This window comes from Leuciscus leuciscus (assembly GCF_965113295.1).
Source record: "Leuciscus leuciscus genome assembly, chromosome: 24".
Lineage (NCBI taxonomy): Eukaryota > Metazoa > Chordata > Actinopteri > Cypriniformes > Leuciscidae > Leuciscus > Leuciscus leuciscus.
In genome coordinates this window covers 6057355-6085219 of record NC_138723.1, presented here as the reverse complement: position 1 = coordinate 6085219, position 27865 = coordinate 6057355, and the positions used below count along the sequence as shown (strand labels likewise).

Sequence of the window (27865 nt, the reverse complement as noted above, 5' to 3'; positions counted from 1 at the left end):
AGCAGATCTAGACAGGTGGAGCTGGGAATGGTGTAGGGTTTCTGAAAGCATGCTGCAAACTGCCACAGCAAACAATAGGCAATAATCTGAATGTTGAGCAGCGAGCTCATTGGCTACTGATACAGCAGGAACCAATCAGCTGTGCCCTAAAGATAATGACGTGATTGTAGGCAGATTGAGTTAAGAATTTATGAGTCTGCGCCATCTAGAGTTTCATGACAGAACTTTGTATTTATGTTTTACCTTTGCAGTTTAAATAAATCTCACATATTTCAACAGGGCATATTGCTTTATTATTATTTATTATGAATTTCTTTAAATAACCAAATTCAACAACATTAGGGCAGATCCCTTCAGCACAGCTGGTGATGCTTTGAAGCGACACTTGAGTGATAAAGAATATTCCAATACACAAATAAGCTTTCCTTCTATTCCTCCATGCTCATTTTCCTTCCTTGCATTCTTTCCACGCATCCTAGTGAGGGTGGAGTTAGGAAGAAAGGAAAGGAAGAGAGGAAAGGAAAAAAGGACAAATAAGAAATGAGAAGCACCCTAAGTGTGACAGCCAAGGACACTTTCTCTCTGTTTCTCTCTCTCTTAGGAGACTTCGCTCTAATTGGACGTATGAAGGCTCACCTGCTGATTCGTCACCTGAAGACTGCCATCCTTTGAAATAACCCACGGATGCTGGAGAGGGTGTGGGAGAATAGATTTGGCGTTGTTGTGTTTCTCCACCACAGAGGATAGGGAACGGGTGCCATTTATTTTCAATTGTAAATACTTTTTCTACTGTGTAGTTAACCTATAGTCCGCTGTTATTTATTTTCAAGTAGTGGTTGTGGGTTTAGTTGAGGAAAAAAGAATAAAGATACAAGCACACGATAACGGCTGGTACAGACTTATTTGTTCATGTTTCCTCCCTGACCCTGGGTCGTAACACTGTGTTATTATTGTATGCATCAGTGTGTATCAAAATCTGAAGAAGAACGCATGTCTAAGCGATGACATTCATGGTCCTGGCAACCGATGCACCGGCAGCACAGTCTCCGCATAGGAACAGTGTGTGTGAGATTTATGGCAGTGGTGACTGATGAGGTACAACAGCCATCAGATTTTTCTTGTTCACCACTCACCGACAGCAGTGCTCTTGTGTCACGCCCCTCCTCTTATCCAACCTCTCCTGCCGTAAGTCAGGACTGTGCGGTGATAGGACGACACGGCTGCTGATGATTCAAGGGAGAGGCAGAGGTTATACTTCCTAACCAATAAGAATCATTTTTATCAGATTCAACAGATCAACAGCTAGAGACTGAGCATTGGAGATGCTACAAATTTTCCATTCATCTGAATGTATCAGCATGAGCATAAACAACTCTCCTTGCCACATCGTCACATTTAACTTGCTCACTGGTGCGATAATCTTTTAAATCTACTTTAGATGTTAATTTATTTATTTTTGTATTTGTGAGAGGTACTATTCAGACAAAATCTAATTGGAATGGATGTGTTCTATTTGTTTATGATTGGCCTTTTTTGAGAAAATGTGTGTGAATGTATATAGGGTTAGCAATCATTCATTTAATTTTTGTTTATGCGTATATCATGTGCAAATATTATATGGAAATTTGCATACACGGTAATGACCCCTGACCCATATTTAAGTTTAAAAAAATAATAATCTAAATCCATCAACTATGCTATACATAATCTATGATTGATGTCTGTCTATAGCAGCAGAGGTGTCAGTGCAGCAGTGAACGGGTTAAACGCACAGCACAGCCAGTGCAATAATATGAACTATTCCAGCGCCGTTCTGGGAGTTTATCGGAACAATTTCACTGCGCTGCACTGCGTTTGAACTGTAATGTAAGCCATGCAAACGCTCGTTTCTGTTTTGGAATAGTTTGCGTGTAATTTCTGTAGATCCGTCACGATTTTTCGTGATCTAAAACAGGATGGAATAAAGGTTTGCATACAAAAATAAAGAGAAATAGAAAATGTAATTATTTATTTTATATTCTTGGACATCCCTTAATTTGACTTGGAGAACAAAAGCGTTTTGGTGGTTTTACAGTCACTTTGCATTTTAGTTAGCTGCCTTTTCGCCTGTTTTTGGAGAGCGCGTGAAAACAACACCCTCTTGATTATTTCACAACGGGAATATTTCGCCCTTAAACGCTTTTGAGATGAGCAACGAGTGTTTTGAGCCGCGTTGGACATGTGCACTGCTGGCGATCCCTCAGAAGCCTGTTGGAGAGGAGCGTAACTTTGCTGCGTCTCGGAGATTCACCGGTGATCCATCATCTATCCAGCGCTGTGCAGGAACCACCGGGCGCGCAGGTGGACGAGGATCCCGTCGTTTCCAGAGCTTAAGCGAGCCTTGTTTGGAGTAATGCCGGGCTCTTGGATTTGGGGTGCGCTGGGCAGGTTGCTGTGGCTCTCCTTCCTTGCGCCGAGCGCATTGATAATGATCCTTGTTCCTCCAGCATCTATGGCGCATCCACAACCATGTCAGATTCTGAAGAGGATCGGACACACTGTGAGAGTCGGAGCTTTGCACCTGCATCCTCGAGTATTCAGGCAGGATCATCTCAGCGGGAGAGATGCGGACTGGGATGCAGACAGGGAAACGCGGGAAGAGTGGGACATGGTCATCCAAAGTGTGCACGAACAAGCCTGGAGGGGTATTAGGACTAAAAGCTCAGCGAATAACCCCCACAAGGCCTCCAAAAGTAAAACCGCACTCAAACAAGTGGGTACGGATGCTGTGTTTCTACCTCGAGACTCTGTTCTACTCGCTACAGAGACTCTCAATCGAGTGGTGGGGCTTTTACCCTACAACCTCACCCTTGAGATAGTCATGGCTGTGGAAGCAGGACTTGGAGAACTCCCTGCTTTCTCCTTTTCCTCGTCGTCTACATCTGCCAGTGGTGATCCTGTGTCGTTCCTGCAAAGTGTTTGCCACACTGTCATCGTGCAAGGAGTTTCTGCCATCATCGCGTTTCCACAAAACAGGGACGAACTGGTGAAGTTGGAATTTATTTCCTTAACGCTACAGATTCCAGTCATCAGCGTCGTCCAGGAGGTATTCAAACGCCAGAGTCAGGTGTGTTTATGTTCATGATAAATCATAATGTTTATACTGTCTATTCAGGAAATGCTACTGCAAATTTATTCACCACCATTTTTCTTTTTTCTTTTTAATGTAATGTAAATGTAAATAAATGCTGCAATGTTGGTCAACTGCATTAGTGGAATTAGAGGAAACATGTTGATATGTTTGGAATTGAGGAATGGGATTGTTGTATTCGTTGGAAGCATTAATGAATACACTTTTAGTAGTTATTTAAGGGTTTGGGGTTTATGCAACATGGAGAGTATAAATGCGTGATGATGACACTCATTGATTACACTTTGCTTCTCAAAAATGTATTTTCCCTTGAATTATTTAATACATATCAGATACAAAAATAACGTGTACAATATAGCCTAATTATTACAAATAGTGATGATTCAATTTATATTAAGAACGAACTGAAAATATAGAATAATTTTAAACTGCGCTTATTTAAGAATTGTCACCATCATCAGACAGAAAATTACAATTTTAAATAGCACAGCTGTGAAATAGGTATTTTCTTTTATAAATTAGCATATTCCTCCTGTCAGTTTAATTAAATACATACATTTAAGTAAATACATTTTCTTATGTCTGTTTTCATATGTTCTCAAATTTAATATTATAGGCTTATATTTGTAAGTTGCAGTCTGATGACAGGTGGTGTTTGGTGTTGTGCGAGTGATATTGTAATGCAACTTCTAAAAACTAAACAGTAAATGCAATTTGTCAAAACAAATGCCAAACATTTTGATGCATCTTTCACATTTAGTGCATACATATTTCCAGTGCTATTTATAAGTGCAACCGATTTTTTAAGGATTGGTATCAAATATTCACTATACATTTGTCTGTATCTGGATCTAACTAGCACTGATGGTGTTTGAGGTCAGTTGGGGTTGGATATATTTCATTAAATTAATATGTTTCTCACAAAACATTTGAATCACAAAACATCAAGATACCTGTGGCTGGTGTTTGTAAAAATGCATTTTGCTAAACGCCCTGAGGGCTGAGCTGTTTTATATCTGATCTTTTGAAGTTAGCACCATCTTCTGGTCAGGTCTTTGTTTACATGGAGATTTATCCTGTCAGATTTCTCTTTGTTTGGAGAAATTTTTGTTGAAGGAGCAAAAACAGACAATATGTGTCTAAAATGTAACTTAAAATTAACTTCTTGTTTATTTAACTGTGATATCAATATCACATTTGCAATATGCTTTTTAGGGGGAAACAGCACTCTTGCTCGTGTGATAGCTTATTGCTTAACTATATTGTTATAAATATAATAATCAGGGACTCGTATTGGAGCATTTTTTTCCGCATAACTTAATTTTTGAGGGAATGTTTGTTTATTTTGATGGCATTTTTGCCACGAGCTTCCATTAATTTCAGTCCCTGTTGTGTGTCAATCAAGATCCTAGAAAAAGGAAATAATAGACTAATCCCATTTTGAGAAAGTAAACGGTGTAAGATTAACACCATTTAAAAGGTTTGTAGCCCACTTACAATTTACAGTTAAATTCCTTCCTGAAGGTTTACTGATTTAAAATGGATTGATTTCTTCATAAAAAGTATGTTGTGTTTATAAACCTGTAATAAAAAAGCAAACACGCCTATATCAGACCATATTAACAACTATATTATTTTACACCGTTTGATTGATTTATCATCTGTCATTCTGAATACCTTTCAGAATAATTTGAAGGATTCAAGGTTGAAAAGACAAGCTATTCTCCACTGGCCCGAAGAACTGGGGTTTATCAGATCAGCCATTTTTAACAATTCATCTTCAAAACTGCTTGAAACGCACATAATTGTATCACCCTCCAGTGCTTTTTTATGACACAGTGGTAATATCTGGCTGTATCCCAGCTTGCAAATCACGGGCTCCTTCAAGATAAAACATATTCCGGATGATGTAGCCACTCAAAACCTCTTAGGGCCCTATCATACACCCGGTGCAATGCAGCGCCAGGTGCGATGCAAGCGTTTTTGCTAGTTTCAGCCCGACGCAGTTATCATTTTCATGTCCTGCGCCACATTGTTTAAATAGCAAATGCATTTGTGCGCCCATGGGCTACTGGTCTGAAAACCAGGTGTGTTCAGGCACATTGTTGGTGCGTTGCTATTTTGAGGATCTCAAATAGACTGAGCATTGACCAACTGAAACCTGGTCTTAAGTCAATGGTGCAGTATTTGTTTATTTTTGTTATTTAAAGGGCGCATTAGTAATATGAGCCTATAGGCGGGTCCACAACGTACGTACACTCTGCTTATTACACACACACAGGGACGCACAGCAGCACACAAACTAGCCAAATATTAACAATAAAAGGAATACAATGTAAAATATTAATATTGTGTTCATAAAGATATGGTGGAATCTGGCTTGACCCGTAGATGGTCTGCTCACGAGTTTTAACCTCGCGCACAAGTAGATCTGTCTGAGAAGCGTTCCGTTTTTCCGCTATGTAAATAACGAATCCGCCATGGCGTGAGCACAACTGGCTTTTAAAGGGAATGGGAAATTACACTCTGATTGTTTTTTTGCACGTTACGCCCAAAACACACCCATTTACTCAAGAGAATAGGGACAACCATTTTAGACCATGTGCCGGGTGCGCCGACCATTTTTCCCCTCGTTAAACTAGCAAAAGTGGACTTGTGCTGATGTGCGCTTTAGACCATGTGCTTAGATCGTTAAAATAGGGCCCTAAGTGTCTCTTCTTAACTTGTTAGTGGTACTTATTGCTCTCCCACTGGTTAAGTCATTGAGATCTCATGACAACTCCTACAGAAAATAAGTCTGTCTTTGTTAAGACATCTTGAAATAAATCCCTGGACAGCTTTTCCTTAATCAATTCTGATTAGCCTGTTTTCTACCATCTCATAATTGCAGCCCCAGGGGAAATTAAACAGCTCCGCAAAGCATTTCATCTGCCAGGGTTTTTTAAGGTCTTGATTTCCTTTGCAGGACAATGTCATGTTATTAATGGCTATTATACAATTAAAACAATGAGATTGCAGATTTCATGTAATATATGTCGCTGAATCTCCACTGTACTTAGTGGGAAAACGTTTAGAAGTTCTCTTCACATCTGATATACACCGATCAGGCATAACATTATGAACACTGACAGGTGAAGTGAATAACACTAATGATCTCTTCATCACGGTACCTGTGTTGGTTGGTGGGATATATTAGGCAGCAAGTGAACATTTTGTCCTCAAAGTTGATGTGTTGGAAGCAGGAAAAATGGGTAAGCGTAAGGATTTGAGCGAGTTTGATAAGGGCCAGTGGTCAGTATCTATCAAAAGTGGTCCAAGGAAGTGGGGAACCGGCGACAGGGTCATGGGCGGCCAAGGCTCATTGATTCATGTGGGGAGCGAAAGGCTGGCCCGTGTGGTCCGATCCAACAGACGGGCTACTGTAGCTCAAATTGCTCAAGACATTAATGCTGGTTCTGATAGAAAGGTGTAAGAATACACAGTGCATTACAGTTTGTTGTATATGGGGCTGCATAGCCGCAGACCAGTTAGGGTGCCCATGCTGCTATAATGCGCCCTGCCACAAAGCAAAACTGGTACAGGAATGTTGAGGAGCACAACAAACAGTCCTCCAAATTCCCCAGATCTCAATCCAATTGAGCATCTGTGGGATGTGCTGAACAAACAAGTCCGATCCATGGAGCCCCACCTTACAACTTACAGTACTTAAAAGATCTGCTAACATCTTGGTGCCAGATACCATAGCACACCTTCAGGGGTCTAGTGGAGTCCATGCCTCTAACGGGTCAGGGCTGTTTTGGCAGCAAAAGGGGACCAACTCAATTTTAGCAAGGTGGTCATAATGGTATGCCTGATCGGTGTACTATACATCCATATTTTGATGGGTATGATTGATTTCCATACCTGGGAATGACCTGAAAGAGTCAATAAAGCACATTTTTGACCACTGGTCATGCCAATGGACATTAAGTAACAGGAAAACCCAAATATTAAATCAATTTTGGTCCCATGAAATGAGCAACATTTCTGAAATCAAAATCAAATCATTTAGGCTAATTATACATTTCCCCCCTGTTTTACAGACAAGGCTTAAGCCTAGTCCCAGACTAAAATGCACGTTTAAGCTGTTTTAACTGAGATATTTTAAAATATGTTTAAAAATAATAATAATAAAAAAAAAAGTGATACAAATATATATGGCATGTTTATAAAAGCTACTTAAATATCCTAATTGAACCACGGCCTAATCCTGGCTTAATCTAAGCCCTTCTTGTGAAACCTTGCCTTTGTCTTTAAAGCAGCATGATGCAGTTAAATATGAAAAAATGTAACAAAAATCAGAACCGATTTGACTATTTTCAAAGGACTTATCAAGTTTCAAATGCTTTAAACTAGTTTTGAAGTTCTTTCCCCTCTAGATACAATTCTATTTCAATGCATCTCAAATTGAACAAGAGCAGAGACCGCTTAAAGTAATTGTTTTCAGGGACAGAGAATTGCACAATTGGACATCATGTTTAAAATCAAAATATTTGTTTGCCCCAGATAATCTGCTTCAGAAACTCAATCTGCAAACAGAAGGAGACAGTCTATCAAATCATGCATTACGATAAATATCTGTTGGACCTAAAACTCATGCCTTCCCTTTGTTTGGCAGACAGGAAAAGATGTGCAAAGCCCAAAAATTACTGGTCAGGAAATGAGCAAAAGTTGAGAAAATGCATTAAAACATCTTAGACAGAATTAAGTTTTTGGCTAGAATATAGATATTTGTGTGTGTGTAGTGATGAATCACAATAAAACACGAGTTGCATGGTGATGTTCCAGTGGTGTCTTCAAAAATCTGGTGAGAAATACACTGCCTTGACCAACAACAACAAAAGTCGCTTTTTAGATTTAAATCGGCAAATTCTTAAGAGTCTATGGATCATTATTGCAGTGATTATTATGTTTGGTCCATTTTTGACCCCAAAATATATGCACTTCTAAATAGAAATAAATGTTGTGATGTTTTTTCCATCAAGAGGTGCATCAATGTTTGGTCTAGATCTTGTATTGACAATGCAAGAGTCCAGCACTTTGTAAAGTCTCCTCCAGCACTTCCCAAAGACTTTCAATAAATTTAAGCACTGGACTCAGATGTGACTATTCATGTGTGCAAAATATTCTTCATGCTCCCTCACAACCATTCTTTAACAATCTGAGCCTGATGAATCTTGACAATGTCATCCTGAAATATGGCCATGATGTGTCTTCCTACATGGTTGTTTAAGAAATGAAAAGCTACATACTCAATCAATTAGGGTTAGATAAACTGTTGCCAAACATATAACATGCTAGAAACATAATAATCACAGCAATAATGATCCAATCATTGACTCTTAAACATCCGCCTATTTAAATCCAAACAGCAATTTTGTTTTGGCTGGGAAGTGTATAATAATAATTGCATCTCTATCACAGTGAAGCATGGAGGAAGAGTGTCATTGTGTGGAGAGCCTTTTTAGCTGCTGGTATGGGTGAGCAAATTCACTTTGTAAATTAATTTAATGCTTTAGAGTACAGGAGATTAACGTAAAATGGCTTGCTTCCCACAAATGAAAAGTTTTTATCGAAAGAGGAATGATCAGATGCTATTTTTCAACAAGAAAAATTGCAAAGGCAACCAAGAAGTGGCTTGAGAACATGTTTTGGCCTGGTCAGAGTACAGATTTTTATAGTGAATTTTTGGTCTCACATTAAACTCAAACTAACTTGGAGACATTTTTAAATTACTCATGAACTGTTTGATATGAATGCTTGTTGTGATATATAAACTCACAATTGCAAGAAATAAAGTCAGAATTGTGAGATAAAAAGTCACAAGTACCTTTTTGATTTTTTATCTTGTGGCGGAAACAAGCTTCCATTGTTTGAAGCCATCAACATCGAGTGGAAAAACACTGACTCTTCTTCCAGTAAAAAGCTGTCTGCAAGTTTGACAAAGATATTCTGTGCTGTTACTTTATCTACAGTCTTTGTGCAATTCTTACTAATCTCCTGGCCAGTGATTTGTGATTAAAATGGTTAAGACCATTAAAAGACCATCAAGTATTTTGACAGTTTTGGCTTGGCCCATTTTTTTTAATGGAGAATTGCCTGAACGAGTAGTAGATCAATCTGTTCAATAAATATATATAATTACACAAGTATAATTAGGCAGGCTGGGTTTAAGATTCATCTGACTCCTAAATACAACCTGTCTGCATGTTAAAAGTCCCTTATGAAATTGGTTGATGTCTTTCTCGCCTTGACATATTTTCTATTGAAACTGGGTGGTTTGGGTGGGACTTGGGAATTGAACTTATGATTTGATGCAGCACAGTCATGAACCATTGTTGTGTCCCAAATTATACACTATATACACAATGTACTTAAAACACCAAATGTGTCCGACATTCCACCCTTTGTTTTTCCAGTTAAATAAATGCACTTCATAATGTTGGAATGTTGCGTGCATACACACTACCCAAACTATTTATACTACAAAACGGCATAAATATGCCAATTGCTATGCACCTCAGGATTTCATTCTTGCTTGTCAGCGGCAGATGTTAGGTGCAGGGACATTCTCAATTAGTGTAGTGCAAGATAAGTCATCAATATTTCTGGTTGATTTTCCCAAAAGTAAGGGATTGTAAATAAAAAAAAATGTGTATGTCTGCTAAAGGTTAGTTTCAACAACTTTTAGAATCCCAGTATCATATAGAAGACCTCAAAGCTAACATGTATAAATAACTAAAAATAACGGCCACAAAACTTCATATAACAGCTTAAGCACACCACACTATTATCATGCTAGTTTTAGCACTACTGCTAAATATAAAAACAAATAAAGTCAAGATGAATTAGTCAGTGTCACTTATTGACCAATTGATGACGGATTGTTGACCAATGTGATCCATCCTTACACAAATTTCTCTGTAATGGTATCCTCATTTGTTTCTTCCCAACAGAACCCACTCCATTTCCAGATGGCCATGCAAAATCCTCAAACCTCTCAAGCAGATCTCATCTTCTCCCTGCTGTCCATGAATAACTGGTATGATGTCAGTCTGGTGATGTGTCAACAGATGAACATTTCAGACTTTGTCTTCTTGCTCCATAACAGCTCCAAATTTCATCTGGGCACAGTTCTCAAAATATCCACCAACAGCAGCTCCAAAAGTGACTTTCAAACATCCCTTCAAGGTCAACTGGAGTCCATCAAAGACTCAACATCTACTATAGTGACCTTTGGATGTGACATCAGGGATATACGGAGAATCTTTACCACCATTGCAAAGTTTGGACTGATCCTTCCTGATTACCGCTGGATTATAGGAGACTCTCAAAACGTGGAGGAATTAAGGACAGAGGGGCTACCCTTGGGTCTTCTTGCACATGGTCGTATGGGTGAGCCCTCACTGGATCATTATGTCCAGGATGCTTTGGAGCTGGTGGCGCGGGCGGTGGGATCAGCTGCCACTGTGTCTCCAGAGCTGGCACTGATTCCTGGCATCACAAACTGTATGGCCAGTCTTGAGACAAAAAATCTCACATCAGGAGCCTTTCTGTCCAGGTATTTTATTTGGCAATATGTTGTAATTGTAATATTTGTGTTATTTAAAGAGCATGACTGGCATGCTCCGAATGCAAAGGCTGCACTCTTAACAAAAAAAAGTATTTTTTTTGGCTCTATGGTTCCCTGCAGAACCTTTAACTGCCATGGGATCTTTCCATTGCACTAAAGGTTACCTATAGTGGGAAAAGGCTCTTTAGATTATTAAATTATTCTTTTAAGAACTGAAACAAAAAAAAAGATATTTTCTTTGGGGAACCAAGAACTGTTCTTTGGGGAACCAAAAATTGCTCTTGTAGGCATCACTGTGAAACCCCCCTTTTAAAAAAAAAAAAATTTCGGCCAAATTCTTAGAGAACATCACATTCACAATGAGTAGAGAAGACAATCTCATAATGCATTGTGTCAGTTTCAAATGACTAAAATAGATTAAAGAAAATATTTACTATTTTTATGCTTATAAGAGTGTCACATCATTAGCTTAACAACATGCTAATACCAAACTCCATTGGAAGTAAAGTTTCCTGCACTTAAGGAGCGCTATATGTACGAGACACATAATTGCTGAGGAAATAGTAATCCATAATTCCAAATCAGTCACTTATGAGGTTCCATTTCATTTTGAATGCTGTCTTAGAAGGCAGCAGAGAAAGCAGGAACAGAGATACCCTCTCACTTTCCACCAACCTTTCAGAAAGGTTCGTTTTTACATGATGTAAAATTTGACCATTTTTGACAGACCAAATGATCCATGTCAGAATTCTGATAATCTGTGACTAGTGACTATACAGCACGTCTGCATATTCTATAAGGATTATCCCCTTCATCCACAGCCGAGGAGAGCTTTTTAAGACAGCATATCAAGAGTGTTTTCTCCAACACTGCACTGTCAGGAAACAACTTCACCAACTTCTAACCAAACTGCCTCAGGGCTTAAATTTCACATGCTCAGCACTCCTATCATTACTGATTTAACAGAGTTACCTTTTCGCTACACCGTAAAACAAAAACAAAAAAAACTCTAAATCGAAGAGAGAAAAATACAAGACACAACAATACCTTTTCCCTAAATTGAAAGGTCAGTCAAGAAGGCTAAACAGTACAGCTTACTAATCTTACTGAATTTACTGAAGTTGCTAATCATTTGAGATGGTCAAGCAACAGATAAATGCTAATTGCAAAAATGATATTTTGAAGAAAAGTAGTTAGCCAAGCTATGATGTTATATGTTAAGAAGACACAGCTAACTACATAGGAGCCATTTAAGGGGCAGTGTCTTGTAAGTATTTCAGATGATATAGTCAATTTTATATTTTGCAATTAGAGCAGTATTTATATGGCCCAAAATAAGGATCTCATTAAAACAAAAAATGTGACAAAAACAGCAATGCATCAGGAAAGTGAAGTGAATGAAAGTCAGTAATGCCATTTTATTTTTACTGCCCAAACTATAGATGTAGGGTGGGACTTAAATTACATCTATCAGGATTTAATTTGATTATAAAATATTGGGCTTCATTATTAGGAAGCAGGTATTTACTGTAAGGCCAGGTTTCACAGACAGGGCTTAGGGTGCTTTCACACTGGGCTCGTTTGCTGCGGTCCGAGCCCGAGCGCGATTGTTCCCGGCGCCCCCCACAGCGTTGGTCTGGTTTCACACTCAACTTGATTCTGTCGAACCCTGCTGTGTTTGCGTGCGTCTTACGTCATTGCAAACGTGCACGGCGCATGATAGAAAACAGAACGCGAGTCAATATATTGTGTTTTTTAATTAATTTGGTGCCATTATGCACAGCTGAGTGAACAACACAGGTTTACTGTGTGTGTGTGACGCATAAGGTGGTTTTCTGCTGTTTGCAAACAAACTCTTTTGAGGAGATTAATTTGTTGCCCTGATTTCACGCGCGAATACACTGCAGGCTCACTCTCGCTCGTATCCAAGGTAAATCATCAACACTATCATCCCTTACATGCGTTTTATTTAACTAAATACATCATAATCAGCTAAAACGCAAGGGCAGGTCACTTTTCTTCCTGAACAAGTGCGCACCCGAGTCCGCATTCACATTCACGCGAACCGCAACACGGTTCGATTGCAACCCAACTCAGACCACCAGGTAGTCTCGGGATCGGTACCCCAGTGTGCACCCGGGTCCACATGACAGCGTTCACATTAGCGATTTTTCATGCGATTCGTGCCCCGTTCCCAACTAAACTGGCAGTGTGAAAGCACCCTAAGCCAAGACTAGGCCTTAGTTTATTTAGGATATTTAAGTAGCTTTTATAAACATGCCTTGGAAAAATACATTAGTGTGCATCTTGAGACAAAACAATGGCACTGACATATTTTAAGATATATCAGTGCAATTTGGCTTAGGCCTTGTGTTTTGTGGTATTGTAAGTGTTTTTGTGGTAATTGTTCTGTTTAAAAGATAATTACACTAAGTATCTTTCTTGGATGTATCATGCAAAATAAAGGCAACTACATACGCGTCCACGCCAACGCATGACAATGTTCTGTTTGTTGTAAGCACACACTGCTATGTCGTCTGCTGCTTTAAATCCTCGAGCTGTTTAAAGTTAAGAGGCTTTCACACCGGAGGATCCTTTTCATAGTTCCTAGAACTGCTGGCGGAAGTACCAGGATTTTATGTGTGTTCGCACCACAAGAACTAGGAATGATTTTAGTTCTAGAAACTTCTTTTTGGAGGAACTAATTGACAGCACTAAGCCAGCACTATAGGAACTACCAGTGACGTTAGTGTACACTGATTGGCCGAACGCACGCGAAACACCAACACCCGCCATTTAAAAAAAAGCTGTGTAAACACAGATTAATATAGCTGTATATTTTTACTCCAGAAACTAACACTTATATTGTTTGGGACCCAAGGACAAGATGTTTGAAAGAAGACTCGGAGTCAGAATTATAAATAATTGAAGAAAAGTTTTACCGAAGATAGTCTGCTGTTTCATCAGTAGAAGTCAGCTTCAAGACAGTTCGTAGGCCCACCCGCTTACAGTTACAAAGATCACAGCAGTTATACCCTTCACTCACACACACACACACACACACACACACACACACACACACACACACACACACACACACACACACACACACACACACACACACACACACTTCACCAAGGTCTAAGCTATGTCCTTGCTTCAGGTTGCAGTTTCTGATTGGCTAAGAAAAAGATAAACATAGTAATTTTCCACACATATACAGATAGACTGAAGCATATCTCCATCGATTATGCCGCTGACACTCGGACCCTGAAGTTAGGCACGTCGTGACCTTCCAGGTGGCAGATTTGGGTTGCTGGCCGCCAGCATGTCCAGAACAACAACTCAGTCAATCTCCAATAATACCAGTGGTTCCTTAACCTGTAACCAAGAAGACTAACACACACACCGACACACAGCTTTTCTAAGGTTGGATTTGGCCAGGCTCTAACTATAAACAGGAGAGTCCTCTCAAAACATCAAGATAATGCATTCTTTCTCTCAAGGAGAGCTACACTTTAGTCTAACTGGAAAGTAAGGCTTTAACAAAGAAATGGTCCCTTAAACTATTGACTTCAGTGACCCCTATATGTTTTAACACATTGGAGACCTTTCTCAAACACAAAACAAGTCCCTATTTCATTTCTGGAAGCTGGGATAAATAAGGAAGCACTGTTACTGCATTCAGATATCAAATACAGACATTAAAGAATACATGAAAAAAAACATTTCAGTAAGCACACTGGTAACTTCTATACCAAATTAAAATCTCTAGAGAAGTCATTCAACTCATTTGATATTTAGAAGGAAAAAATATTTATTAATACCTTGATTATAATCACTCATTACATATACATTGAAGCAGCAGTGGATTCCAATCCACCCCCTTCAATATATATGTCTATAATATAAATATATATATATATATATATATATATATATATATATATATATATATATATATATATATAAAATTTACTCCAGAAACTAACTCTATGGACATGGAAAACAGTGATAGATGGGCCTCTTAACCTTTACGCTAAGGAGAAAATGTAATGCAACTTTGAGGGGACCAAGCAAAACATTATTATGTATTTCAGCTCAGCTAGCAACACTGGACACGGCAAAAGCTAATACCTTTTCATATACTGTCTACTTACTATGTATAACAGTTCTATCTAATTACGTATTATGCCACGTTTCCACCACAGGAACTTTCCCCAGAAACTAGGAACTTTGGGGTGGTACTCGGTGTGTTTACACCGTGTTTCCCCCTCCAAAAGTCCCTGCTCGCGAGGTAGTACTTTTTCAAAGTGCAGGAACTTTCAGGGGTGGGACTTGGGCGCTGAACATGCTGATTGGTTGAGTTCATGCCGCATTTTTATTGCATTTTATTCAACCACCATCTGTTGCGGTGCGTGCAGTAACAGTCGTCTAATATTCGAATCAATAATGGAGTTTAAAACATACGACCGATGGACAGACGACGAAGTTCAAGCTTTATTAAGCTTAAATTCAGAGGATGAAATCCAGTGGGAACTGTAAAGTCGCGCGCAGTCCTACGTCACCGGACTATTTGCCTAATCTTCACGGTACTTTAGACCGCGGTGGAAACGCGGCTAACAACAGGTCTAGGGGAAAAAAAGTTCCTGGGACAAATTGTTCCGGGTAATATCGTTGGAAACGCAGCTTTAGACAGGACTGTTAGACAGATCGTAAACTAATGAATACAGAGAATGGGAGCGCTGTCAAAATAAAGGTCTGTCGTGCCATCAAAATAAAAGTTACAACAACAAGCTTGACTTAAGTCACTTAAGAGTTCCTACTGACGGTACTATGAATGCAACCAGGTTCCTAAGGAAACTGTTAGTTCTCGGGGAACCACCCTGCTGGCTACTTCCAAGAACTAAGCTCCTAGAACTACCCGATGCTACCCGAAAGCCCCTTTAGATGGATTCTGATTTTGCTGTCAAAGCCGATATCGTTCCTCAACTGGGAAAAATGATTCTGAAAATGAACAATATAATTTCTCTGTGTTGTTATAGCTGTGGTGTGGACTCTGCTATTCTCATATAGAATGATTATTAAAACGATACAGATATAGTTATAGTCCTTGGTGTGAACAGGCCTTTGGATCAGAGGCGTTGTGTTATAAAAGCAAATTAGGTTTATTTTGATTTGACATTGTATTTGCTTTAGAATCAATTTTCTCTTGATTCTCAGATACATGGCCAACACGTTGTTTGACGGCCTGAGCGGCTACATCAGTGTTCAAGAGGAATCTACCATCATCTCTGAAAGCCATCACTTCATATGGAATCTACAGCATGACCCAATAGGCAAGCCCATGTGGACGCGTCTCGGCAACTGGAAGCAAGGCAAAGTGGTAATGGATTACGGTGTTTGGCCTAATAAGAGACAGTCTCATCCAGGGGGAGACTGGCGGCATTCCTCGCGTCTGCACTTGCGAGTCGTCACCCTGGTAGAACACCCATTTGTCTTCACCCGAGATGTTGATGAAGAAGGTTTGTGCCCGGCTGGCCAGCTGTGCCTTGACCCCCAAACAAACAACACAGCCTTGCTGGAAAGTCTTTTTCAGGGTTTGCAAAGTGCCAATGACACCGTGCCCATGGAGTTTAAAAAATGTTGCTATGGCTATTGCATTGATCTTTTAGAGAAGCTGGCAGAGGACATGGGCTTTAAGTTTGACCTCTACATTGTGGGAGATGGGAAATACGGAGCTTACAAGAGCGGTCGCTGGTCAGGGCTGGTCGGGGACCTCATGAGCGGGGCTGCGCATCTGGCTGTCACTTCCTTCAGCATCAACTCGGCACGCAGTCAGGTCATTGACTTCACCAGCCCGTTCTTCTCCACCAGCCTGGGAATCCTTGTCAGGACTATGGATACTGCTGCACCCATTGGTGCCTTCATGTGGCCTCTGCACTGGAGTATGTGGCTGGGAATATTTGTGTCTTTACATCTGACGGCCGTGTTCCTGACCTTGTACGAGTGGAAAAGCCCTTTCGGGATGACCCCAAGGGGGAGGAACAGGGAGCGTGTCTTTTCTTTCTCCTCTGCGCTAAACGTTTGCTACTCAATCTTATTCGGAAGGACTGCCGCCATTAAGCCGCCAAAGTGTTGGACCGGCAGATTCCTCATGAACCTCTGGGCCATTTTCTGTTTGTTCTGCCTGTCAACGTACACAGCTAATCTCGCTGCTGTAATGGTTGGTGAGAAAACCTACGAGCAACTCTCAGGTATACATGATCCCAAGGTAAGAGTAATTTGTGTATTTCAAATGGTTAAGAGGTTAAAAATATACTTGCTGGTTGCTGAATATGGTCCTCTTGCTTTTCAAGCTCCACCATCCATCACAAGGTTTCCGCTTTGGAACTGTTCGGGAGAGCAGCGCTGAGGACTATGTGAAAAAAAGCTTTCCAGAGATGCATGAATACATGAGACGATACAATGTCCCTACAACCCCTGATGGAATAGATCATCTTAAGTAAGTCGTAATCGTTATTGCAAAGTGGAATCGACCACTGAAGCAGCACTAATTCACTGGATGCCCTCTACCATGTCCTTCTTTAGATGGTTTTCCCTTCTTGCTATGTTGTACAAATCCATGTGGTTTCACCGGACAAGACTAGGAATGAATAGACTTGTTTGACTGATGTTTGAACTGTGAGAAAACAAATATTCCTACTTGTATTCCTGGCTGACTGCAAAGCCACAGCCACAATGTACATTCTACATGGCATGCAAAACACATACTGTATGTCTACTTGTTAAATTATCTAACTCATTGCAAAGCATATATTTTAAGGTGCAAAACACAAATTCCTTCTCATTCAATGATCTGACTCACATGCATTACTGGACTTATAAAATATACGACCAAACACTAAATAATTATATGTAATAGTGAATATATAAATGAAAATCTTAATATATAGGTACAAATCTGAATATATGTTTATAAGCCTGAATATATACATTTAAATCCTAATGTATAAGTTTGAATATATAGTTACAAATCTGAATATATATAATCTGAATAAATAGTTATTAGTCTGAATATATAAGTATAAATATGAACATATAGTTATAACTCTGAATATACAAATGTAAATCCTGAATATATAGTTGTAAGTCTAAGATATAAGTCTATATTGTATAAGTCATAATGTATATTTATAAATCCTAAATATATAAATGCATATATTGTCTACTTATGGCCTGAATTTTAGCACAGGATTGTAAATATTGCTCATACTTTTACTCATTCCAACAAGTTCCAAGCTTATAATGTGCTAAATTTCTTATTAGCATGCAGGTTAAATGAGTAATTCATCCAGATGAACAGATTGAATCAATAATTGAAAAATCTTGCTGTCAGACTGTAACTCCACAAACAGCATGAATGAATGCACCCGAGTGCAAACGCGTCTTCCCTCTCTTTCATGCGTAATGAGCTGTGTGTAAAGCATGTTCTCGCATATTTGGTTGCTTAAGAAAAAGGATCTACCAACCACAGTTGATTTTGATATCCTAGGTATTAATTGTGACTTTTTATCCCACAATACTGATTCTGATATTAACTGGCAATTGTGAGTGATGAAGTTCAAATTGCGAGATGAAAACTTTTTGCATTTGTGAGAAGTCACAATTATGAGAAGTCACAATTATCTTTTTTATTGATTGATTGATTGATTTACCTAGGATAACAAAATCACTTTTCTTAATTAGCAATTAACTGCTATAGTGAATAATTATTTGCAGGAAAATTATCGGCACATCTATCTATCTATCTATCTATCTATCTATCTATCTATCTATCTATCTATCTATCTATCTATCTATCTATCTGTCTGTCTGTCTGTCTGTCTGTTTGTCTGTCTATCTATCGTCTTTGTCTGTCAGTCTATCTATCTATCTATCTATCTATCTGTCTGTCTGTCTGTCTATCTGTCTGTCTGACTGTCTGTCTATCTATCTATCTATCTATCTATCTGTCTATTTATATATCCGTCTGTCTATCCGTCTGTCTATCTATCTGTCTGTCTATTTATCTATCCGTCTGTCTATCCGTCTGTCTATAATGTCAGATACATAGATATAGACAGATAGGTAGACAGTCTATTGTCTGTCTGTCTATTTTTCTATCTATCATCTTTGTCTATCTATCTATTTATCTGTCTATCTATCTGTCTGTCTATATGTCTGTCTATATCTATCAATCTGTCTATATTTATCTATCTGTCTATTGTCTGTCTGTCTATTTTTCTATCTATCTATCTATCTATCTATCTATCATCTATCTATCTATCTATCTATCTATCTATCTATCTATCTATCTATCTATCTATCTATCTATCTATCTATCTATCTATCTATCCGTCCAGCCGTTATATCTATATATTCAAAGAAAACGGTTTTATTTGTTGATACTTTCTCTATATATACACAAACCTATTTTGTTGTTGTCATTGTTTTTTAGAAGTTATGGCCAACAATTTGTACAATTTGGCTTTTTAATACATAAGCATTTGATTGTAGGAATGACCAAAGCAAATAAGTCAATGGCGAGAGTTTTCAGACGTCACGTAAGTGTTCGATAGGCCACACTTAAATACATTTTAAAGAAGTTTTCCTCCTTTCGTATCCTCTGTTGCAAGTCTGAAACTTCTCTTTTGAGTTTCCACAACCTTCAGGATATGATTTGATGCAGCCCTCAAATCAGACCACATACTCCAAAATATTGCCACAGTGTATAATTCCTTCAAGCAGGGCAGAATGAATAGATTTCAGGAGAAGTAGATGAAATTTGCAACATTTCCCTAAGAAGGTTAGCAAGGTCTCTCCTTTTCAATCAACCCAACACGTGTTTTTGCAAGATAACATTTTGAATTGCATAGGATAAACAAGGATGCAACTGCTAGTAGTAAAGCCAGGTTATAGACTTTCTATGTTCCCTTCTATGAGTATGAATAGGTAGTTGGTTCTAGTAGTTTTAATTCATTGTGAGGACTTCAGGACTAATGGACTGATTCAACGATCAAAAGTTCATATTGTGACTATATGACATTGTACATCCACGAAAAAAATAAAAAATAAAAAAAATAAAAATGACTGCAGCAAATATTGTCTGTGTGCCACTTTGTAACAGCAAACTGTTTGATACTATTCCAGGGATGATCCCCAAAAGCTGGACGCTTTTATAATGGACAAAGCTCTTTTAGACTATGAAGTGTCTATTGATGCAGACTGCAAAATGCTGACAGTGGGAAAGCCATTTGCAATTGAAGGCAAGTAAATGAACATTTCTTACTCGCTTGGTATTTGTTTATGGGTTACAGAGTGAATGAACTATAGCGCACATGCTGCTCTAATAGCTCAAATAATAATACAAAATAAATAAAAAAAATAAAAAAAACATTGTCCTTCTGTTCATAGGCTATGGCATTGGGCTCAAACAGAACTCTCCTCTGACTTCAAATATCTCTGAGTTGGTCAGTCAGTACAAATCTGATGGATTTATGGACACGCTACATGATAAGTGGTACAAGGTGGTACCCTGTGGTAAAAGAAGCTTTGCAGTCACAGAGGTAAGTCATGATACAAACTGAAAATCAGAAATGCATTGAGTTTGATGTTCACTCGATAAAGCTGTTCAAATATAGGATTGATATAGTTAGGCTATTAATAAGCACAATTCAGGGCTGGAAGGGCCTGTCTTTTTTAGGACTTCAACTAAAAAACCTAAATCAACTAAATCATTTTTCTGACATTTGTGTTTGAGTGAGTGTGTTAGTGTTTGAAAGAAGTCTCTAATGCTCATCCAGGCTGCATTTATTAGATCAGATATACAGTAAAACAGTAATATTGTGAAATATTATTACAATTTAAAATACCTGTTTTCTATTTGAATATATTCATTGCCTCAAATTCTTCAAATGTTCATACTTTTTTTCAGGATTCTTTGATATAAATAAAGTTCAAAAGATCCTTATTTTTTTATATATATATATTTTTTTGTAAGATTATAAAAGTCTTTACTGTCACTTGTCAATTTAATGCATCCTTGGTGAATAAAGGTATTCAATTATTCCAAAAGAGAAATAACTTGTGGTACAAGTAGGATTAAATACAGCTACTTTTAAAACTTACATTTAACAACCAACAACAATTTATCCTTCTGAAACATTTCAGATCTCACTTTCGTTATGATTTACTCACCCTCATAACGTTATTTTCTTTCTTCAATCAAAAATGTATTGTTCGCTCAATTTAGTTTAAGGGATTTCAGAGATTGGCTGGAGAGGAACACTTTCAGAGAATAATGGCAATGATTTGTTCCTCACACCCAAGACTTGGAATATAGCACACAAGTCATTTAAACTACTTTTATGATGCTGTAATTTGGTGTGGGTGTGTGTGTGTGTGTGTGTGTGTGTGTGTGTGTGTGTGTGTGTGTGTGTGTGTGTGTGTGTGTGTGTGTGTGTGTGTGTGTGTGTGTGTGTGTGTGTGTGTGTGTGTGTGTGTGTGTGTGTGTGTGTCTGTGTGTGTGTGTGTGTGTGTGTTTGTTTGCCAATAAAAATGTCTGGCTACTTAAGTTGTGCAGAAGATCTCCTTTTGTTTTATTGCTAAATAATAAGGGGTTCTTTGTGTGGGTGACTTAAGTTCATTCATGGGTGAACTATTCCTCTTTTCTAACCTTGACTTTCCGTTGTCATACCCAGACTTTACAGATGGGGATAAAGCACTTCTCAGGGTTATTTGTCATGCTATGCATTGGAGTGGCCCTGTCTCTCCTCACCACACTGGGTGAACACATCGTCCATCGCTGGCTGATACCCAGAATACCGGAGTCTTCACATTATAAGTACTGGCTCCACACCAGTCAAGTATGTGCATCTGTAGAGTTATTGGCTGGTTTTATTAAACATAATTACATGTAAATGTGGTGACTCGTTGTAGCAGTAAGGGGATGATTTTCCTCATTTATTCACTTTGAAATGCTCAGCACTTCTTCCCTGAATAATACTTAATTTAATTGTTTTTCAGAGATTACATCGAGCAATTAACCCGACTTTCAAAGAAGACAAATTACAGACTGTTGCAAAACCGGAGAAAAGGTAAACTGCTTTTAAATACTTTCTAGCATTCAAGCAAAATTGAATTCAAGTCCTGAAGTAGTGTCATTCTCAGATAATTGTGCTTCTTTCAATTTAAGTAAACATTTTCTATTCAGCTTTATCAGCTTTATTTCTATTAACAAACAAGTTTTTTAAGAGTTTTAGTTAACTCTGCAATCGATATGACATTCTTTCTTCCAGGACACAAAGAGAAATTTTGAAGAATGTTCTTGTTCGTCTTTTTCTTGTAATTACAATAAATAGGAGCTTTCACACTTCTAAAAATTATATAAAGCAGCATTAACTATCATACAATTAGTCACATGACTTGTGTGCTACTATATTAGTATAAATCTTTTGAAGGCATTATTTGTTGTTCTGATTTTTATTAGACCAATTCGGTGAAACAGATCAGGCAGTTCATTAAACGATTTGACCCACAAAAGATCAACCCGTCTTTCAAAAATTCTCTTTTTGTGTTGTACGGAAGAAAGTTTTAGTAAATGATGACAACTATTACTATGCATAACATGCTTCCTAAAATGTGTATTTATATACTGATATTGTGATATCATTCTTGTCCTGACTAAGCTGCAATGTTGGAAACAACCAACAAATGCCATGGAACTCTTTGGGAACTTCCAACAGCAACCGGCAAAAACTGTCCAATCAAGAGGGACAACAAAATGACCTGGAATGTTCACATTGTAAAGAACTGCTGTCCCCACAGGAGAAGAGACAGCTTCCATTACAGGCCACATCTAACGGAAGAACCGACTTGTTGGGCCTTGCCCAGAACCCAATAGTACAGGAATTGACAGATCTTGAAACACAAATCCAGCTTATCAAAAAGCAACTGCAGCTTGCCATGAAGAAGAAAAAAGATCTGGAGCAGTATCAGAAGACAGAGACTTCGACCGAGTCCTAGACTTGTGGGAAATATGGCTGGAGTTTTATAGGTTACATTGTTCAAAGGCTTGGACCTACTGGGTGATTATTTCAATTGCGGCTCCTAAGGGAAGCAAGACTTTCTCAACACATTCTCTGAAGTCCTTTTTTATTTTATATATTTTATTTTTATTTTTATTCCTCATTGAACCGAACCTGAAAGAGGGACAGAGGGAGTCAAATTGGATATAAGCAGTGTGTATTTCTGTATTCCCAGAAGTTAAATTCTGAGGATACCTTGTTTTTATGTGGGGACGAGAAAAAGACAGTGCGTAACTGCCTAAAGGGAAGACATTCATGTGTCAAAATGACATTTATTTTAGGTGTCAAACTGTGATGTATGATAGCGTCTCCTGCATATTGATTCTAAGAAGAAAGCCTCGCCGTTGTCTCTGGAGTTGTAACAAGAAAGAGTTAACCTTGAACACACGCTGTTAACCTTGAATGGTTATGTTTCTATAAATTAAAATGTCTTTGAGATATGTTTGTGTGAGATTTATTCCTTTCAAATCTTCAAAAATTAGTTTCAAGTGTCGTTTTCAATATAATTAATTAATTTGGATGAGATCTGGTGTGACCATGATAGAAATCATAAGGAAATTAATGGTTCTGGTTTCCAATTCTGATTCCAACTAACATTTCCAGTTCCTTTTTTTTTTTTTTTTACGTGAAGGACGAGAGAGGACCAGGCCTGGGACATTTATGTTGTTGTTTTGTTTTTGTTTAGCGAAGGGCGATGGGGTGTATGTGATGGGCAGGGTGGGGCAGAGAGCCGTGGGAGCGGAGCAAAGCCAGTGGAGCGATTGTTAATGTGTCACACCGGTCTCGAGTCCCACGGAGGAGCTCCGGAAGGATAAAAAGAGAAGAGATGACAATGAAGGACGAGAGAGGACCAGGCCTGGGATATTTATGTTTTTGTTTAGGCGGCAGTTGTCCATGAGGGGCTGACGCTTTTGTTTGGTTTTTGTTTTGTAATTAAAGTTACGTTGAACATTCAGCCATCCCGCCACCTTCTTCCCTGAACTTTACTACACTGGTGCCGAAACACGGGAGGAAGGAGGAATGCACTGTCAAAGAGCCCTTGTCGCTGTGGGAAATCTGTGGTGCCATCGAGGAGTGACTTGCCGAGAGGGACGGATGAAATCATTGCTTTCTGCTTGAGCATGAGAGGGACGGCTGCCATCGGAAGGAGCCAGAGGAGTCGCCACAGTTTGATGGGGACTGCTCCTGTCCGCCGTATGGGGAAGAGCAGGCAGAATGGAGCGGGACTCGCTGCCGGATACCGAAATGGAAGGAGCGGTCGCCTCCAGTCAGAAGACGGTGGAGTTAAGGGCTGTTCACAGAGAGATCCAGTGCCACCACCATTGCAGAGGATTTCACCCAGCTGGTGGAGGACCGGATTGAAGTACGTTTTGTGAACAGGACCAAGATTTGTTTTTTTTCTTTTTCTTTCCTCTGTCTCTCTGTATCCTTCTTTCTCCTTTTCTTTCTCTTCGTCTATACTTACCCCCAGGTACTGCGGCCACCATGAAGCGCAGTCTGCAAAGGGCGATGGGGTATATGTGACGAGCAGGGAGCCGTGGGAGCGAAGCGAGGCCAGAAGAGCAGGGAGCGACACCTGCGAGTCACACCGGTCTTGAAATCCACAGAGGAGCTCCGGAAGGATAAAAGGAGGAGTGATGACAGTGAAGGATGAGAGAAGACAAGGCCTGGGACATTTATGTTGCTGCTTTGTTTCTGTTTATGCAGCAGTTATCCATGAGGGGCTGCCGCCTTACTTTCGTTTTGTGATTTCTTTATTTTGTCATTAATGTTATGTTGAACGTTCGCCGGTTCCCGCCTCCTCATTCCCTGAACTATAAACTTCTTTACAGTAATATTTACCACTAAACAACAAAACTTTGTTGAATATTTAAATTTTAAGTCTAAATTAAGTACACATGATGAAAATGTGTCAGTTCCAGTTCTGAAGAATTCTGTTGAATTTCAATTGTACGTATATATTGGACCTTTCCATTATATCACCACAAAATTCATACAGGTACATACCAAAACAGCTAAGAAAATTATATATATTTGTTTGGAAATAATTGCAAAGATATTTCTAATGTTCTTGGACTCCATCAAACAATGCAAGCCTTTACTTCTAAATGGAAAAGACTTCGAGGTTACTGGCGAAAACCTTTAACAGAACTACAGGCATCTCAAGCACCAGCTAAGGAATTTGTTCATAATTCAACAATAAGAAAGAGTGTGCAAAAACCGCAGTGTTGGCAGAGTGAATCTATGGGGATGTCTGTGTCTAACCAGTTATTAGTTTTACAAATATTAATTTACTTTTTCACAGGGTTAATTATAGGGAGTCTATGTTAACTATTTTAATTTAAATGTTTTCATTTGAGCAACATTACATTTCATTTGGAAAATGAACAACCATTTTCTTCTCCAAATATAAATCAAAAGAGATTATCAAATATCAGAAACCTTTTCGTGCCACTGTATGTATGATAATTCATACAAATCTTATTCTGTAAAACTTTATGGTGTTTCAAAGGCCGTAAGAACACAAGCAGGCAAGATACGATTTTCAGCAGATGTTAATTATCGCATAGACTGAAGGCAAAGATGGCTCCTCTGTGGCATAGTTAAACCACCCTATTCCTAACCCGTCTACAGCTCACTGCTGCTTCAGAGCCCTCGCACATGAACTGTCTGCATCTAAACCCCTCGAGATATTTATTAGAGATTTAAGTCAACTTTTCATTCTCTTTTTATAATAATGACTTGAGGCTGAAGATACTGAAATCAGGCTCTAAGTAACATGATTGTGTTTCTCTGACAGAAAAACAAAACAAAACACTGCTACAATACTTCCGAATAATTTCAAACGATAGTTCACCTCAAAATGAAAAGTTTGTCAATTCCTTGTTTAAACCTCTGTTAATGCCTTTGCTTGGCATTGTCAGATTGGATAACTTTTGTTTTAGATCACAGAGCTACTGAAATTGTGATTCATTGGTCCGTTAATGACTACAAGTCATTCAAACCCTGAAGCGGAAAACAATTCTCTCAAACTCAACGCACAGCTGGCATGAGGATTTGGTGCTGGTGGGCAATGATTTGTTTACTCCAAACGTATTGCTATGTATTCAACTTTTTGTTTTTTATTCGCCCATATAACTGGAGAATAAAACTTTTTTACAGGCTGTTCTGCTGAAATGTATTTTATTTGGCATATAGATCTATTGTGAAGAGGGCAGGTGAAACCTGCATTCACTGGGAAGTTAACTTTCAAAGAGTTCAAGTTGTTTCTCATCAATAGATTGAGTAAACCATGTGCTCAGTGTTGTTCATTAAAGTGTGGTGTTCATTAAAAGCACATCATTAATGTTACTTGATGGAGAATGGGGTCATGTTTTAGTAGCTGTTCAACTGGATAATTCCAAGAGTTCAAAAGAGAAACTTTATGGAAAATGTACAGTTGACGGCTGTTCAGAGCACTGGTGTATCAAGAAGAGAGTTATTCAAGCAAAAGCTTAATACCATCTATAATGCTGGAACATTTTTCATAATAATCCTATTATTGCTTGGAGGAAAAATGACAGACAAAGGTGGTGGTGATAGATATGAAAAGAGCAGTTGCTGGATTTAAGACTGCAATGCTGAAAGTTAGTTTGGCCAGAAAGGCATAAAGTAAAAGCTATCAAGTTTATAAAACAATTCATTAATTTCATTTTCATCATAACTAATATGAAAATTACATTTAATCTTTTTTTGCTAAGTAGCACTATTTTCTTTCTTTCCGATAACATATAGCAGGTATGCAGATTCTAGAGTTCCTGGGTTCCACAGTTTTCTAAGAAACTTTTTGAAAACTTTGTATCTCATGACAGTAAATTTTTCAGGAGTGTGGAATGGATTTTTCCCACCTCACACATTTATTTTAGGCACATGGGTCTTGCCCAGGGAACCACACAGTACAAGACCCATTTGTATTGAAGCTTTATGAAGCTTCATAAAGTACTGGACAGATTGGATTGCAATAAAATATATAATTTGAATATAGCATTTAAATTAACTTGGGTTTATTAAAGCTACATAGCGTACAGTTTTGTTCGAAATTAACAATTTAATTAATGAGCAAAAGGGGAAAGCAAAACTGTCCATGATAAAAAAATTAAAAAAACGAATCAACATTGTCTTGCCTTTTCAGAAATTTGCTTGCATATCAGATTTGATGTCCATTGCTTGTTTCACAAAACAATGTTTATGTTGGTAACAATGTCAATCTCTACTTTGGTCTATTTGCCTATAAAATGGCCAAGTTATAGGCTAATTATGTCAATTAGTCAGACATAATGATTGCTAATTGCAATCATTATACTGTCAGCATTTTCAAACTTTTGTAATGTTATTTTAAAACACTTGTTTTTAACAAATAAAAACACTTACCTGCTCACAAGAGATATTTATTTTAAGATATCCGTCGTTGTATAATTCTTTTATTTATTGAGTCTTGATGTCATTGGTGAGTCATGTCACCATGAGCACAGCGAACAAGCCCTCAGATTCATCCGCGCAGGAGTCGAACTATTCACGTGTTCATCCGCGCAGGAGTCGAACTACTCACGTAATGACCAAAACAATGTTCATCCGCGCAGGAGTCGAACTATTCACGTAATGACCAAAACAATGTTCATCCGCGCAGGAGTCGAACTATTCACGTAATGACCAAAACAATGTTCATCCGCGCAGGAGTCGAACTATTCACGTAATGACCAAAACAATGTTCATCCGCGCAGGAGTCGAACTACTCACGTAATGACCAAAACAATGTTCATCCGCGCAGGAGTCGAACTACTCACGTAATGACCAAAACAATGTTCCTCCGCAAGAAACTTGTAGTTTTATGCTTCAACCGCTAGAGGGCCAAAATTATTGTAGCTGATCTGCAAAACAAATACAGAATGTGTATCTATATATGTATCAGTTCATATATTATGCTCTTTTTTTTGCCTTCTTGAGATGTATGTATTT

General features: G+C 38.5%; 2 protein-coding genes across 2 annotated transcripts in view; both read left to right on the top strand.

The window, feature by feature from the left end:
* The first annotated feature begins 273 nt into the window (after positions 1 to 273).
* grin3a (glutamate receptor, ionotropic, N-methyl-D-aspartate 3A) lies at positions 274 to 26269 on the top strand. The gene is made up of 9 exons (XM_082157652.1): positions 274 to 3106; positions 10126 to 10730; positions 15966 to 17016; positions 17102 to 17247; positions 19935 to 20050; positions 20199 to 20350; positions 21485 to 21649; positions 21810 to 21880; positions 22472 to 26269. Exons 1-9 carry the CDS (start codon positions 2393 to 2395, stop codon positions 22806 to 22808), a joined length of 3357 nt encoding a protein of 1118 aa, XP_082013778.1. The 5' UTR covers positions 274 to 2392; the 3' UTR covers positions 22809 to 26269.
* palm2akap2 (PALM2 and AKAP2 fusion) overlaps positions 21270 to 27865 on the top strand; it is a 246809-nt gene continuing 240213 nt past the window's right edge. The window contains exon 1 of the mRNA XM_082157648.1: positions 21270 to 21311. The gene's annotated coding sequence lies outside the window, so the exon portion shown is untranslated. The remainder of the gene's footprint in view (positions 21312 to 27865) is intronic.

What these genes read in the sequence shown, in the direction of transcription:
- grin3a (XM_082157652.1), top strand. Translation starts at nt 2,393, where the DNA reads ATGCCGGGCTCTTGGATTTGGGGTGCGCTGGGCAGGTTGCTGTGGCTC. An exon ending in TATTCAAACGCCAGAGTCAG is followed by an intron (nt 3,107 to 10,125) that starts GTGTGTTTATGT and finishes TCTTCCCAACAG; the next exon opens with AACCCACTCCATTTCCAGAT. An exon ending in GAAGCTTTGCAGTCACAGAG is followed by an intron (nt 20,351 to 21,484) that starts GTAAGTCATGAT and finishes TGTCATACCCAG; the next exon opens with ACTTTACAGATGGGGATAAA.